The sequence below is a fragment of the Magnolia sinica genome, chromosome 12 (assembly GCF_029962835.1).
Source record: "Magnolia sinica isolate HGM2019 chromosome 12, MsV1, whole genome shotgun sequence".
NCBI classification, from domain to species: domain Eukaryota; kingdom Viridiplantae; phylum Streptophyta; class Magnoliopsida; order Magnoliales; family Magnoliaceae; genus Magnolia; species Magnolia sinica.
Window position 1 is genome coordinate 41,612 of NC_080584.1, and position 17,223 is coordinate 58,834.

At 41.4% G+C, this 17,223-nt stretch overlaps 1 protein-coding gene across 9 annotated transcripts; it reads right to left on the minus strand.

Annotated features, from left to right (window-relative positions):
• Nucleotides 1-1,538: 1,538 nt before the first annotated feature.
• Nucleotides 1,539-16,395, minus strand: LOC131220700 (E3 ubiquitin-protein ligase APD2-like). 9 transcript variants are annotated; one of them, XM_058215471.1, is made up of 12 exons: nt 16,213-16,393; nt 15,912-16,105; nt 15,683-15,789; nt 14,530-14,655; nt 14,030-14,123; nt 7,823-7,897; nt 7,606-7,688; nt 7,024-7,056; nt 2,701-2,847; nt 2,419-2,491; nt 1,991-2,339; nt 1,539-1,855 (listed from the first exon to the last, which is right to left on the minus strand). In XM_058215471.1, the coding sequence occupies exons 1-12, from the start codon at nt 16,371-16,373 to the stop codon at nt 1,780-1,782; spliced, it is 1,518 nt and encodes a 505-aa protein (XP_058071454.1). In that variant the 5' UTR covers nt 16,374-16,393; the 3' UTR covers nt 1,539-1,779. The 9 variants fall into 9 exon arrangements, with proteins under 9 accessions (XP_058071454.1, XP_058071453.1, XP_058071457.1 ...); XM_058215470.1 differs by having other exon boundaries at nt 15,683-15,792; XM_058215474.1 differs by having other exon boundaries at nt 15,683-15,792; nt 15,912-16,095; nt 16,187-16,364.
• Between the last annotated feature and the right edge of the window lie 828 nt (nt 16,396-17,223).

Genomic DNA, 17,223 nt, shown 5'->3' on the forward strand with positions numbered 1-17,223 from the left:
ACACACACACACACACACACACACACACTTACGTGGACCTAACCAATATGCACAGTGTACACATGCCCCTTGTTAATCATGGTAAGGAAAAGACCTAGCAATAATTGACAGTTAGTAGGGGTTTTTTTATATATATAAAACAGGGAGTGAGGATACCATAGGACCGCACAATTTGGATCATTGAACCCGTGGGCTCCACTAGTGCATAATATATATATATATATATATATAGGAATGCTCACCTATGCACCTTCTTACGTGAGCACCCTCGTGCCCACCTTTGCACGTGTCTTAGGCACACCCTTAAAACCTCGCCAGCCAAACTTTCATACAAAACTCTGGTGGGCCATGGCAAAAGGAAATAGTTTCCTCCCTTGATTTGCATTTCTCTTTGCTATGGCCCACTAGAGTTTTGTATCAGGCTGAAAATTAGGCCCATAGAGTTTCAAGGGGTGCCGCATCATGTGAACCATTCAGATTTTGTGATCATGATACGTGCACGTGTCATGGGCACAAAATCTGAAAGGTCCACAAGTTCAACTGTCAGCCGATACAAAACTCTGGTGGACCATGGCAAAAGGAAATAATTTCCTCCCTTGATTTGCATTTCTCTTTGCTATGGCCCACTAGAGTTTTGGATTAGGCTGAAAATTGGGCCCATAAAGTTTCAAGGGGTGCCGCATTACGTGAACGGTTCAGATTTTGTTGCCATGACACGTGTGCAGAGGTGCGGGTGCTCACCTAAGAAGATGCATGTGAGCATTGCTCACTATACATATGGAAATGGTACTATGAGGTGGAACTCATGGGAACTTCCCATGAGGTCAAGCTGTGAACATCAACACCGCGCATTTTATTGGTCTCTTTTAGTTTATGTGATATGCCGAAAATCAGCCATATACGGAATTCAGGTGGGCCATATTATCTAAAAACATGTGAAGACATGCCTAAAACATATAAAAGCACTTGGCGGGGCCCACCTGAGTTTTGAATGCGGCTGAAACTTGTTCTGACCCCTCGTCCAAGTAGGACACACGCAATGGATGGGGTGGATTTGTGAACAACATCTCAATGATTAGGAAGGTTTTAATGAGAGGGTAACCCCTCTCAACTTTTGTATGTGGTGTGGCCCACCCAAGTCACTGATTGACTTGATTTTTAAGCCCGTGGCCCACCATGAAATGGTGCATTTGACTGATGGTGTTGATGTTCAATCATGTAATGCCTTTTTAAGTAAAGCCACTTGAGCTATCCCTTCACCATAACAAGCTAGTAAGGTGGCCATGGCCGCATGCACTGATCCAAAGGATAGCATTTTTATTGGACAAGAGTATGTTATAGTTAATTAGTGGTCCTCCTTCAAGGTTTAGTGTTTAATCATGGCAGTTCCTCTACTCAGCTCAGTTTGGTTTGGGCAGAGAAGATGGGAAGATCCAAGCCTTCCCAGTGCATTTCCCTCAAAAAAACCTGCCACCACTGACAACCATGGTTTGGGAGTACACCAAATCAATATTTGTGATGAGGAGCGAGAGAAGCCCTGGGCCCAACCAACAATAAACTATAAAAACTTAACACAAGTAGATTACATGGCTCAATTCAGTTATACTAAGGGGCCTGGTTCAAAAAATATAGGCTCCACCATTCAAATTGAAAAGCAGACTCCTAGCATTTGGGTCAATACTTCCTCTCTTTCACAATGCAAATTCATCAGTGTCATCTGCGAGAGTTGGGTTTCTTCCAATTGACCATGGGTATCCATAGGAGCATCCTACAATGCTGTCAAACTGTGAATATCTTCCTCACTTTCTTCATTTTCCTGCGGCAAATGGGGCAAGTACCAGCCTCTTCAGCGATCCTGCACAGTTTGTTATGACCACCTCAAAATGTCAGCCTCTCAGTCTTCTGGTTGGGGATCCATTTCATCAGAGATGAAAAGGTAATGAGAAGAAGGAAAGAAGAGAGAGAACATTTCAATACAAGTAATATTCACCTTGTTCCACATGTAGAACAAGTTGCACAATGTCCACATGGAAGGAAGAAGCAGTCCCTAGGAGCATCAAAGCAAATTGCACAGAGGCGTCGGTGATTAGTTTTTTCACCCTCTTTTACCACCTTCGCTTCAAGAGAAGCCGCTGCAGGCCAATCATCTGGATCTTCCTCCTCATGGGAAACTGAATCGTAAGACGAACCCCAACTTGAGGCATCATCATCTTTAGGCATAAGCAGAGGGGTTCTCTCATGAGCCATCTCTCCTGCTTGAAATCCAGTCCCATTCCCAAGGGTGTTCTGGAACTTGCTAAAGATCTTAAATGCTAATAAGATGGCTATCGTCATTCCACCTACATGCAGAAAATGTCAGAAATGTATAGAGAGTGAGAGAATATCACATCGCAAAATGGAAACAGCACAAGAGAATACCTGATCCCACAAAATATGTAATCCATCGTGGTCCATACGACAGTTTAACATACCAGTCATCACTTTCCCTACCCTGAAGACATGGAACAGGTCTAAATGTATCACTGACAATTGGTCTTCACTAATGTTGCTTCTCATGTCAAAATCTCTCATCCATCTTAAGATTATAGACCTAGAAATTACACTGGCACTAGAATCACAGTCATTTCTATGTTTGGAGTTTCATTTACCCCAGCAACTGCATGTGAGCCAGTAACTAGTAAAAAGAATGTTAAAACATACCTGCTCGGGACCTGGAGTGGTAAGGACGGCAGCATTTACCCCAAAAATCAATAGCTTCAAACCACATAGATTGTGATCCGGTGAACATTTATAATATGCTCCTGTTGTATTATACAGTAAAGCACTTATGCTGAAGTTCAACTGAACCTGTTTCCGTGAGGGTACGCATGAGTGAGAGTGACACAATGTCCAATAGAGAAAAAAGAAAAGAAACACACACAAGTAATTCAGCTAAGAGACATGATAACATGCTATGGGAATAAAATAACCAAAATGTCATCGAGTTGTTGCATGTATGTTGCTGTTGCTTCTTATATAGTATAAGTATAGCACACAATTCTTCAAAAAAGGCAGCAAAACCAAGCTAAAAATCTGCGATTGGTGTCACTCCTAAGGGGCAACTCCAACTCAGTAAAGGAAGACATTGTGAACATCGAAAAGTTTCAAACAAGGTAGTCCTTTAGAGTAAACATATGGCATCTTCTTGGTTTGTCTTAATAAGATATGCACCCAAGTATGAATATATGCAGAAGCACTAATGACACTCAACGGGAAACTCATTCCTAAAGTCTGCCCTATAGTAAATAGGGCACACAGATGACACAACCTTAGAGGCGATTTGATATAAACTCCATCATGGCAGTACGAACTGGTGTGATGATAAACCCCTGCTGGTGGCAGCACCAAGAGTTACTATTTGAAGGTTGTGGGTGGTTTTGACTTTCAATAAATACTACACCTCATGGATCTTTGAGGCTGCATGAATGTAAACAAAGAAGAAAGAGCCTAATATGTCAGGGGAACGCTACAACTGAATCAGAAAGGGGTGGAGGTGAAGGCACTAGAGAGGAGTGGATGATTTGGTTTTCTTCTTCCAAGAACAGTTGAAGGGGATTCAAGAGAGGTCATTTATGGGCTTCTAACAAACCCTCCAAAGCCATGGAGGCTCTCCTCTTTTTTCTTCTTTCTTTTTTTAGATTCATGAGCTAGTTGATTAGCTAAACATTCCATTTGCTTTTCTGGAAGAGGACCACAACATCTTAATAAAGAGGGTGCAGCAAGATGTAGCATTTGCGTTGGCAATGCATGCCTTCTTTTTCTTTTCTTTTCTTTTCTTTTTCTTTTTAGTATTCTTTTTACTTTTTTCATTTTATTCTTTTACTTTTATTGAGAGGTAACAAAATTTTTATTAAGAAAATCAAAGCAGGAACAAGTTCGCAATAAAAAAGTGTCCCACATCAAACACCTTGTCAAGCTGGGACATTGGCTATGGAGTTTGCCATTGCACCAACATGTGCAAACAAAATGTAGAGCCCAAAGGCAAGGTCGCAAATCTTTCTAAACAGAATGCTCAAATTCTGAAGCTCGGAATTTGAAGAAGGAACCCTTGAGTTCACAATTTTTAGGCACCTCCATAATAACAGCCCCAAGAAGTTCCTTGAAAAGATTCTCAACACTTTCCCCAGGGTAGCCATGGGATCAACACTAGAAGCCTCCCCTGACTGTCAAAGCCAAAAAAGCACATGTCCACGATGGCCCTATCATCTCCGAGGACTCCACACTGCCATATTTACTAGGTTTACCCATGGAAGGCCCACCATCTATTAATGATTTTAAGGGCTTGTTTATATCGAAAGTAAACTAGGGGAAGCATTCAATTTACGTCGACAAGACACTTGCACTTGCTTGGGAAACGGAGGATTCTGCAGACCTGCAACAAACTGTTTCCTTTGCATTTCTCCCCTCAACAAGTGAGTACAACTTTTTTTTTTCAAAAAGTCCAATAGAAGGAAAAGAGTTTGCTTCTAATTTGACATTTTAAATGGCAATTTTGGAGGGAAAAAAGGTTTCTCTGTGTGGGATTGCAACCCAAACAGTTTCAAATGCAAAGTAAAAACATTTTCCAAGACTTTACTTTTGCAAAACAAACAGGTGGAAAGAGTTTGCTTCCCCTAGCGCCAATGTCAGTTTACCTCCCGCTTATATCACATTTGCTTTCCCTTGCGTTCCCCTAGTTTACCTTTAGTCCAAACAAGCCCTAATATGCAAAAGATTGATATTCAGCAGAGGTCGCCCAATCTCTAATCATGCCTGACACCGAAAACCCCCCTAAATTTTAGTTTCATAGGGGACCATATAATGAGACTTCTTTTATCCTTCATCAATCTTGGACACAGTAGACAATTTATCATTGGAGATTCAATTATTTCTCTCTTACATTTTCCAAAATAAAGCAAATAAAAGAAACCATCAGATGGTTCCTCTTTCCTTAAATTGCTCTACCCCCAACAATTACAAAACTTCCTCCAAGCTTCTTTGTAAAACCCCCTGAATGCCACCACGGACAAACATGCACCTGAATGTCTCTCGCTGCCACACAATCGATGAAAAGCATGTGCTGCCTATGTTGAGAGGTGTATATGTGTGAGTATGTATGTATATCTTTATTATGTGAAGAGAGGCATATATGTTCCATGTATATTTGTAGTCCTGAGGAGTACCATACTCTCTTTCCTTACATTGTTGGTCACCTAGACGTTAAAAAAATTATTTTAGATGTTAGTCACTTAAAATTATGACCTACAAACTCCCTTTTCTAGACTGTTGGTCACTTAGCCATTAATAAAAGAACACTAGTCACTTAAGTGTTAGGACTAACACAAAAAATTATGACCTACAAAATCCATTCTCTTAGATTGTTGGTCACTTAGCCATTAATAAAAGAACACTAGTCACTTAGACTAACACAACAAATTATGACCTACAAACTCCCTTTTATTAGATTGTTGGTCACTAAGCTAATTAATAAAAGAACGCTAGTCACTTGGACTAACACAACAAATTATGCACGTTGGTCACTTAAGACTAACACAACAAATTATGCCCTCTCATTTCATTTATCGTAGGAGTACAACACCAAAAGTTTTGTGCTTACTTAGCCACCTTGAGAAGTCTTAGGAAACTTTAGGCGAGGGATTCGTCCCCCACCTAGAAATCAGTCCAAAAGTGAATGTTTCCGTCTTTCCCAACACTGAACTTGACGTGCACTTTGAAAACCCTACACAACAAATTTTTGCTCATCCCACACTTCATTAATTTTTCTTCCAAATGCAAGACCACTTTCCACACCTCAAAGCTCTAGGAACCTCTCCTAGAGATGCCATAGTTCCCACTTGCTACCCTTCTCCAAAAAGCATTTGGTTCTTTCTCGAAACTCCAATGCCACTTGCTAACAAGATCACATTCCTTTCCATAATTATCTCCCCACCCTGAAGCTGCCTTCTTTTGGACCTCAAAGCTCTAGGATTCCCTCCTCGGTACCCTTCTGCAAAGAGAATTTAGTTCTTCCTCAAACCTCCACCACCACTTGCTAAGAAGGCTCCAGTTACTTACCATAATTCACCCCACCCTGAAGCTGCCTTCCTTGCCTCCTTTCTGGACTTCTTTGAAACCCACACACTCTATTAGCTGGTATTTATGACTTTCTCCCTGACCTTCCCAAAGGAAGTCTCTTTGGGGCTTCTCAAGCTCCTGGCCAATGGAAGACAAATTTTGAATAAAGAAAGAAAGTACACCTGGATATATGATTGGGTGGCATTGATGGTAATCCGACGCGAAAAGAAGGATAACTTCTTTTTTACAATATCAATTTTCTTTGAAACAATATTCAGAATGCCACTTAGAAATGGAGTTAAGCTTAATTCAAAACAGAACCTCCAAAGTAGAGAGAGCGAAGTGTTCAATTACAGCCAAGGCACTCAAAGAGTGGATGCATCTCCTCTCTTTCACGCACTACCAACCATTCTACTCTTATTCAGATGTACCCTTAAACCAAATCTGACTAAAAACATCTGAGTTATCATTGAGCTTTAAGACCTCAAAGAAGCGGGCAAAGCAACAGAAGTATCTTCGACAAATTGGATGTGAAAGGGAAACCTTTGGCTCCCCACTTTGAAACATTTCATGTACCCAGTCAACTCCACTTTAAAAATTAATCCACTTGCACATTCCATGAAAATGAAAAAAAAAAAGAAAAAAGAGGGGGGGGTGCATGGGATGGTGGATCTCCTTGAAAAAGACCTCTAGTGCTATTGATGAAACCCGTAGAAGTGCCATTTAAGAGGACGAAGAACGTAGGAGTGTAGATCGGTTCTTTATGCACGCCCTCCACTTCTCCCCAAAGGCCAAACCCATCTTCTCCATCAAATATAAGAGAAAAGGCCCAATCTACATGAGGGTTGCTTTGTCCATATCAATTTTGCAAAAAAACACCAATGGCACTTTCTTCACTGGATTTGATGCAATTCTTAGCCAAAAGCTCACCACAAGAATTTGCCTGTCCTGAACAGAAGTGCCCTGAAATGGAGAATAATGATCGGCATCACTTCTCTAACTCTGAATATATATATATATATATATATGATTGTCTTGAAAATGCTCCCGAGATGATGACAAGATGGAGGTCCTCAATCTACTCCACACTTTCTTCAGAATGAGCATTACTTGTTTTCAATGAAATTGCATCCCTTGAGAGACTCTCCAACTCTAAGGACATCCAGACTTATTGCAAATTCCTTTTTCGTAGAAATCCCTGACTCCTCACGTGGAAAATCGGAGGTATTTCGTCTGAAGGAATGTAAACTGAAGAGGGCAATCCCCAAATGAAATTAAGGACCCTTATTGAAATTTATGATATCTTGTTTGTTTTTCCTTTTATTTCCTGATCTGTTTTCGTAGATTAGGAATGTTGACTTAAATTACTTCAAGATATTTCTCAAAAGAAATATAAACTATACAACCAACAGAAAACATGCTTCTTTAAATGTTTGAAAACTCAATTCTGCTCCTTATAAGCCAGAATAGGCACTAGAGATATAGAATATATTAAAAACATTGTGAAATTACCTCCATCACTTGTGTGTTCAAGTTACCCACTGCAACATAGTATTCAGAGGACTTGGAAATTTTCTGTTGGATTAAACCATTTCCTGCAGATGTTTTGTTGTTAACTTTAGAAGTTAGTACAACTTCAACAATATGAATAATGAAACATTACTTTCAAATTTTCAAAGAGTAGGCAAAAGAGACGAGCATTTTTTGAAACACATGAGACAATGATTACCATGAATAATATTCCATGATAATGTGGTATTAGGATATGTTGGGTCCTCAATCCATTCAATAAGGCCTTCTTTACCTGCATGGTCAAATCAACAATACAATCAAGAAATAAGATTTTGTCACCGCCAAAACATTGCATCAACCTAGACAAACCCTTGAGAGTGCAACTAAATGCATTGCCAATGTTTTTCAGCTAACTGGCAAAAAGTACAGCATAAAAAGCAACCAAAACATTTGTGTTGCCATATTCAATAAAAGTCTCCAATACTGGATTTTGCTCAGTGGCTAGACACAGCCAGATGAGGAAGCCAAATTTTATGCAGCACCACATAAATCGTAATTGGAAAACTCTCTTGGACTCAGAAAGCTTCTTTCTTTCTATGATAGTCCTTACCTTGCCAATCTGACATTGGGTTTCCATTCAAAGCACATCTTCAGCCTCCTTTTTACCTTAGTATTGAGCAAAAGAAAATCCCCCGATTGCAATTACAACTTTGCACTTCAGAGTTCAGACTAATGTCTTCCACCACTATTGGCTTCCTGAAATACCACAAAAATTTGAAGGCCATCCACTCTCCTGGAAACCACGCAATGAAGTGGTAGGAGACATCCCTAAAGGCTCTTGGTTCTTCAACTTATTTCTAATATATAGCTCCCTAGCTTTCTTAGATTTTTCACGAGTCCAGCCATTATTGGCAGCCTCAAATCCCTAGCTCCCTTGTTCTCCATCTAGACTTTTCACCACTTAGAATTCCCACAGTGCAAGAGTACATTCATGATAGCATCAGTCAGACCTTTTTATCCGCTTTGCTTTTCAGCTAGGTGTGAAATTTTTTTATTTTATTTTTTGAAAGGCTGGGTGTGAATTTTTCAATGAACGTACTTTGAAGTTGAACTCAAACTAAGAATTAATGTATATAGGTGCTCAGGCTAATGAGTAGTCAAATGCTTAACCAAATCTAAAGTGCTCGTGAATCATTTAATAAAAATATGCAGGCAGTAAAGTATACATGTCTGAAAACTTTCCTGATCCTAATTATGATCCAAAAGATAGAGCAATTCAAGTTAGGTTTGAATAGGAAGGTGACTCAGCCAAAGAGCTTACAGTTTGTTAATTGTGCTATCCAATGGAGATATAGGGGTGGCGGTCCCCTTTGTTCTGAATTTGTTCTAAAGGTACCCTCTGTGGGAAGTGAAAATTGGTGTAAAGATCTCATATATGACTTTAAAGTTTGAACTCTTCTGATGGGGACATCTCGCGCATACGCGCACGCACGCCGCCTCACGTACGCATGTACGTACGGAGTAGGAGGGCCCCATCATCGATTTGTCTCGATGACGACGTCCAGGGAGGGCCTCCTACCTAAAAGACGAAGTTTGGTTCAAAAGATTGGGCCCGATAATCAAGAAAAGCCCATCATGGGATCTCATGATCGTGGCCCACTCGTCGGATTGATTTCATATTTTAGGTTTTGTTTATTGTTATTATTTAGAATATTGTGAACGCTTTAGATTTCTCTGTTTGGTTTTTATTTTAGTTTACTTCATCGCCAAGTAATAGGTTGCGCACATGGTGCGAGTGTTGGGGTATAGGATTTTCCCTATAAATAGGCACCCCTTGTAGTTCTTTTGATTCATTGAAGCTAATAAAAAAATTCCTGCTTTATTTTTCTACTCTCTTCGTGAGTTATGAAAGAATTCAAAAGTGGGTGCGAAGCCCTCCCTTTTCGAAGGGCTAACTACCGTGGTGCGAAGCCACATCGATCCCGATTCACCCCCATCCTCCATCATCTTTTTTTCCATCTTCCCCCACCATCCGTACTTCGAATCCGTCCTTTTGTTGCATCAGATTTCTTCATTACAGCAGATTTCCAGATTTCGGCCCACCGGTGAGCTGAAACTTCGGCGGAGCACCACGCACAAAGTCTACATCGGATCGAGCTGAGATTTGGGAGTTTTGGAGACCATCCCTGGCCGACCAGGGCCAAGGTGGCCTTTTTCTGAATAGTGGGCCCCACACACGTGCGGCCGAGATCACACGCATGTCCGTCTGGGCCATTGTTACTGTCCACATGCGGGATCATCTTTTAGCTCAGGTTTTTATCCTCTTTTATCTTTTTATAGCCGTTTTTCATGAATCCTAGCCCTAGATTACATTTTCCCTAAGTTATTTGCCAATTTTCTTACCCCAGGGTTCCCCGAATTGGAATTTCTGAATCCCTTGGATTATGGACTGATTACTATGCATGTGTGGATGATTATTTCTTATCTTTGAGTATCGTTTGGTTCATAATTTTTATTGATCCAGCCCTATCATGTGTAGGCCTGGACCCGCATAGATTCCTCTTAATTGAATGTTTGGACTTTCATGTGGGATATGGAATTTGTGTAATTGTTTTTGAACTAACGTGACCTTAAGCTTGAAATCTCGCATGTCATATTTAATTTTCATGTCCTACATCAAATTTGGTATCAGAGCCTAGGGTTCTTATAGGGGAATTCACCACATATTTAGGGTTTAATTTGTTTGAGTCATTCATACATCCAGTCCATCATATATAGCTGCTAGAAAACCGTAGTCCCTGATATATATATAGCTGAATTTTCGTAACGGTGTGTAGTCTCCTTCATATAGTCTCGTAGGGTCATTTAGTTTTTAGACGCATATAGTCGTCATAGAAAGTCCTTAGGTTGAGTTAGCCAGTGTATGCCCACACTTACGGGTCATGGTTTTGGCTTGCACCCTACACTAAACATGGAGCAACTGCTAGAGTCAATGAACAAGTTGTCCCAACAAATAGAGTATTTGGGTTAGTGCTATGAACAATATATAGACCAACGCTTTGATCAATTTGATGCACGCATTACCCAACTAAAGGCCTCCGCCAGGACAAATCCCAGTATTGGGGTAGATGTCCAATCTCAGGCAGGTAGCCAGGAGGATAGACCAATGAATGGAGGTGGCCAAGGAATCAGTCATGGGCATGCACCCGTGCACCCACCCCAACAGGAGCATCAAGACCACTATTTTGAGTGGCACAACACGTACGGCCTTGTGGGTAGAGAGAGTGCCCCAGAGGCTAGTATAAAGTTAACCCACTAAGGCCATTCCGGTAGTAAATGAGTTTCGTGATGTCTTTCCTGATGATCTCCCGGATGAGTCTCTCCCTAGGAGGGATATAGAGCACACCAGAACATGGGACATTGTAATACCTACAGCCGAGGTTGCGCTTAATAGTTCCGTCGATTGGTCCACAGGTCTCAGTCCTTATGAAGTCGTTACTAGTTATAAACCTAAGAAACCTATTGATCTTGTCCCTATGTCACTGCCCCATAGGCCGTCAGAGCCTGCAGAGTCTTTTGTACATCACATTCATTCATGGCATCAAGAAATCAGGCAGAAGATCACTACTAGTAATGAACATTACAAATTTTTTACAAACCAGCTAAATGTTTCAAAGAATTCAATATAAGGGACTCCGTAATGGTCCGCATCAACCCCGAGTGGTACCCTCCGAGGGCCGTTCGTAAGTTACACGCGCGTAGCGCTGGACCCTTCAAAATTATAAAATGAAACGGTCTCAATGTGTATGAGGTAGATCTTCCACCTTCCATGGGAATTAATTCCACATTCAATGTGGAGGATCTAATTGCATTTCAAGGGGTCATTGATGCATTGTCTAGCCTTTCGCCTAACCATCTTGATTCATCAGACCTTTCCATTGATCCATGGCCCCCTCCCGACCCATTTTCCCAGCCTCTACCTCCCATACCTATCCGTCCCGACCCATCTTCCCAGTTACGCCTCATATCTACCCCTCCCGACTCATTTTTCCAATCTCTACCTCCCATACCTATCCGTCCTGACCCATTTTCTCAACCTATACCTCCCATACCTACCTTTCCTGACCCATCTTCTCAGCTTCTACATCCTATACCTACCCTTCCCGACCCATTTTCCCAGCTTCTACGTCCCATACCTACCCGTCCCGACCCATTTTCCCAGCCTCTACCTCCCATACCTACCCGTCCCAACCCATTTTCTCAGCCTCTACCTCCCATACCTATTCTTCCTGACATTTCTTCTCAGTCACTCCCTCCTATACCTAACCTTCACACACCCAGAGAGGAAATAGAGGATATCCTGGACCATCAGATAGTTTTAACGTCGGACGGCAAGTTTCAGAAGTACCTGGTCAAGTGGAAGTCACGCCCAGCTTCAGACAGCACGTGGCTCACTGCGGAGGAGCTCCAGAGACTTGATCTTGACGTCCTGGAGTGGTTCAGGAGTTTTATTTCGCCAGTAGCGAAATCTTCGCAGCCGAGGAGAATTGATGGAGACATCTCGCGCATACGCGCACGTACGTTGCCTCATCTACGCATGTACGTACGGAGTAGGAGGGCCCCACCATCGATCTGTCTCGATGACGACGTCCAGGGAGGGCCTCCTACCTAGAAGACGAAGTTTGGTTCAAAAGATTGGGCCCGATAATCAAGAAAAGCCCATCATGGGATCTCATGATCGTGGCCCACTCGTCGGATTGATTTCATATTTTAGGTTTTGTTTATTGTTATTATTTAGAACATTGTGAACGCTTTAGATTTCTCTGTTTGGTTTTTATTTTAGTTTACTTCATCGCCAAGTAATAGGTTGCGCACATGGTGCGAGTTTTGAGGTATAGGATTTTTCCTATAAATAGGCACCCCTTGTAGTTCTTTTGATTCATTGAAGTTAATAAAAAAAATTTCGCTTTATTTTTATGCTCTCTTCGTGAGTTGTGGAAGAATTCAAAAGTGGGTGCGAAGCCCTCCCTTTTCGAAGGGCTAACTACCGTAGTGCAAAGCCACATCGATCCTGATTCACCCCCATCCTCCATCATCTTTTTTTCCATCTTCCCCCACCATCCGTACTTCGAATTCGTCCTTTTGTTGCATCAGATTTCTTCATTACAGCAGGTTTCTAGATTTCAGCCCGCAGGCGAGCTAAAACTTCGGCGGAGCACCACGCACAAACCGTCCATCAAATCGAGCTGAGATTTGGGGGTTTTGGAGACCATCCCTGGCCGACCAGGGCCAAGGTGGCCTTTTTTTGAATAGTAGGCCCCACACACGTGCAGCCGGGATCACACACACGTCCGTCTGGGCCATTGTTGTTGTCTACACGCGGGATCGTCTTTTGGCTCAGGTTTTTATCCTCTTTTATCCTCTCATAACCGTTCCCTAGATTACATTTTCCCCAAGTTATTTGCCAATTTTCTTACCCTAGGGTTCTCCAAATTGGAATTTCTGATTCCCTTAGATTAGGGACTGATTACTATGCATGCGTGGATGATTATTTCTTATCTTTGAGTATCGTTTGGTTCATAATTTTTATTGATCCAGCCCTATCATGTGTAGGCCTGGACCCGCATAGATTCCCCTTAATTGAATGTTTGGACTTTCATGTGGGATATGGAATTTGTGTAATTGTTTCTAAACTAACGTGATCTTAAGCCTGAAATCTCACATATCATATTTAATTTTTATGTCCTGCATCATCTTCTAACCATCAATAATACAAAATTTATAAAGTATTACAGAATTTATGTTGCTTCATAGATGTAAAAAATAAATAAATAAATAAAACTAACGACAAGCCATGTCCATTTTGCAAAACCAATGAAATCTGTAAACGCCAATAATGGGTAGATATTGCAAGTACTGGTGCACGCAACCAATGAACAAAGTATTCGAAGCATGATTTACATGTGCTTTTAATCAACGCAAGTAAAAAAATAAATTTATCGATCTCCACCTAGAAGGAATTTGCCAGATTCCCCTATGTGAGATGTTTGGACGATGTCTAGATTTTGAATCTAAAATTAACCTATTAGTGCCATAAACTCAACAGCACACTGTAGTTGAGAATGCACGACTTCTATCCAAGTATAGACCCGACTGCTGCTGAAACTGATTGAACATCATGTTCATGCTATGAAAGCTTCTCAAAATCAAAATGTAATGTATCCTTCAAATAATGTTTACTCTAGAAGTTTGCAAGCGCAACATGAAACCATACTGCCATATCCTCCCTGTTCAGCTCCCCAAAATACACTTTTCAGTTTAACATACAATCTTAAAGGGAATTAGTGGACCAGAATAAGTATTATAATAATCACAACAAGACAAAAGAAAATGAAAAAACTCAGCTCACATTAGGCAAAAGTACCTTGGGAAATTATGAGGGATAATGAGGAGCTCTTTGATTTCACACTGTAAGAAACATTTATTTGAGACCCCTCGTTCAAGTAATATATCCATTCCTGTGACAAAAGACAAAATTAACTGAATTCATCCATTCCTGCATGATTGAGTTAAATTATAATTGGATGGTCTAATAAGGTGGAAATAACCAAATTTGGATTTCTTTTCATGGGATTCATGTTGAGGGTCTGGTTTTCAATTAACTTTCATTTCAAATTGGACATGAAAGCGAAGGTTACGTCACTTTGTGCGCTACTTCACTATTGTCAATACTAGGAAACATCAGCAACTTTTGGCATTTGCTCTTTCATTAAACTGAGTGTTTTGGCATTTCCATTCACTTGCACAGCCCAACACAGTGTAAGTGTTGTAAGTTGCATGATAAGTTGGTACATGGGGATTCATGGAAGCATTGGAAGGAATGGATGGGATTGATGGAAAGAGTCAGAGTGCAAGAAGTCTTGCCTTGTGGAAATTGACAGGTATAGTAACGCCGTGGGTCTCGGACCAAGTGGTCTGGTTGTCAAGAGGAGGAGCTTTGGAAAATCCATAAAGCATTGGTCCTGTCTGGGGTTGGGTAGTGGCTTTCACCTGGGAAAAAATCATCAAACCTAAAAAGCACATACATAGAGCAGAGGAACATGAATGTATCTATATATCCACATATGTATCGAATGAGGAAGAGGAATGTATCTATGTATCCACACACACATAGACAGAATTGAGGAAGAGGAATGTACCTCTGTATCCACACACACACACACACAATGTGCTCCAACACATGCAAAATGCACCCACACAAGTATATATAAAGAAATGCCAATGTTCCCACCTTTATCAAGGCAATGGAAACATCCCCAAACTTTTTAATTGACGTGTAGGGCGGTCAATCATCGATCTAGCTTATCCATCCATCCATAATTCCATACAACTAGGGGCAAGCCATGGTGCTAAAGATCATGCAAGTGAATGATCCCAATCTTTGAATGCAAGTCATTTTGTTACAACCATCCATTTTCTATGAGCCATGACAGAGATGGCCAGCATCACTAAACAAAAGTGCTTCTTCGGAATCATACACATTCCATGATGAAGCCTGTTTAATAGATGTTTCGAAGATGATAACAGGACCTATTTTATTTTTCAGCTCGATCCTGACTGCCCACTTTTCATGTTATTGATCAGATGTGAGCCAAAACACAGAAAACAATAAAACCACCCAAAACCCCCCAGATTCAAATGGCGTGATCTACATCTACTTGTATGGAGTCCAGCCCATCCGATCTGTGTGCCCCACCGTTCCAATGGGACCCCCCAGAAGTCAGGCCAACAAAATCATCAAGAGGGCCCCGCCACTTGAATTTGGAGGTTTTTTGTTTTTTGCTTTGGTATACTTCTCTATGTTGTAGACAACCTGATTCTTGGGGCTTATGCCATCATGGCAGGGTGCACCTTTTGGTCGGGTAGGATGTACCCACCACGAGGGACCCAACAACAGCCCAGTACCAAGGATATATTGGGTGTTGCACACCCACCCCATATACATATATATACATATGTAGGGAGACGTTAGCATTCTCCATAGATATAAAAGATAAGAGAGAGGAGAAGCAATTACCTTGATATCCTGTACAAACAATGAGTTTGCCTGTAGAAGGCGGGAACAATTGGGTCCCAGCTGTAAATTGACGGATCCGTAGAAGCCAAGGATCAAAGTCATGGATGCTGCTGATGATAGAAGGAAAAGAAAAACAGAAGAGCTTTCCCAGAGTGAGTGAGAGATAATTAAAGGGAAGAGAGAGAGAGAGAGAGAGAGAGAGAGAGAGAGAGAGAGAGAGGGGACAGACCGAAGAACCAAAAGGTGACAAGTACGACAAGACACGACCATGCCTCATCCCTCCTCTCGGTGGTAGCAGCATCTGATATTGAGATGTTGACTCGATAGGAAATGCTCTGATGCTGCTGCTGCTGCTCTGGCTCCGCATGCGAAGAAGAAGAAGAAGATGAAGGAGAGGAACTGTGGCTGGAAAGCTGTTCCATGCTAGTGCCAAAATCACAAAAAGTTCAAGTCAAGATGGAACTACTCAGAGAGAGAGAGAGAGAGAGAGAGAGAGAGGCTTACTAGTCCTTGGCAGACGATGTACTTACTAGGGGAGTAGAAAGAAGAGGCCATGGAGGGATGGGTTGGAAAATAAATGAGAAAAAAAGAAAGCGAGAAGGTGAACCAGTCGGTCTTCTTCGATTGGTAGGTAGCTCTGGAATGGTAAGTAGAGTACCTTTTTTATTCTTTTTCTTTCCTGTTTTTGCATTACACTGTGGGTGTCTTGCGTTGGTTGGTCGTTGCGAGTCGGGACTCTTTGACTCTCTTCTCTCCATTCACCTAAACATGTCCCAATGGCCATGCGAAAATAAATTAATCAATTAATTAAAATAAAAAACCACCAGTGTACAATCAAAATTCGAGATGCATGGTAAGTTGCGTTACTTATGCTTCTTACTTGTCAAATAACTTATCTTGGTTTCTACTTAGCCAACATATAAGTGTTAGGTAAACTACAGACTTATCATTCGCCAAGAAATTAAAAAAGTATTTTTCGTTTCCAATATAGCAGAGGTACTTATCCTTTAATTTTATTTGGTCCATACTTGCTATCCATCATCCATCACTCGGACTAACCTTAATATGAACTGTTCATTATGTTAGGCCCACCTTGGCCATGTCTTTAATATAAACAATCCATCTTGTGGGGCCTACCTTCAAGATGGATTATCCACCTTGTGAGGCCGACCTTCAATGTGGGCTACCCATTATGTTGGGCCTACCTTATATGTGGATTGCTCATCATGTCAGACATTAAATGCAGGCCATCCATCATGCGGAGCCCACCTTTCATGCGACCATTCATCATACAAAGCCCAACTTCAAAGCGGGTTGTCCATTGTTTTGGGCTGCCTTGGATGTGGACCATTCACCATTCCAACCTTAGATACGAATGTCCTCATGTGGTGCCCTCCTTCATGTGTCATCCATCATATGGGGCCTACCACAGTGTTATTATTCACCATGTGGGGCTCACCTCCAATATCCATTGCCCATCATGTGGAGCCCACCTTCAATGTGGACTATCGATCGTGTGGGGCCCACCTTCAGTGTAGGTT

What these genes read in the sequence shown, in the direction of transcription:
- LOC131220700 (XM_058215470.1), bottom strand. Translation starts at nt 16,373, where the DNA reads ATGCAAAAACAGGAAAGAAAAAGAATAAAAAAGGTACTCTACTTACCA. An exon ending in AGGACAGGCAAATTCTTGTG is followed by an intron (nt 2,848 to 7,023) that starts GTGAGCTTTTGG and finishes TCACGGAAACAG; the next exon opens with GTTCAGTTGAACTTCAGCAT. An exon ending in TACATATTTTGTGGGATCAG is followed by an intron (nt 2,340 to 2,418) that starts GTATTCTCTTGT and finishes TTCTGCATGTAG; the next exon opens with GTGGAATGACGATAGCCATC.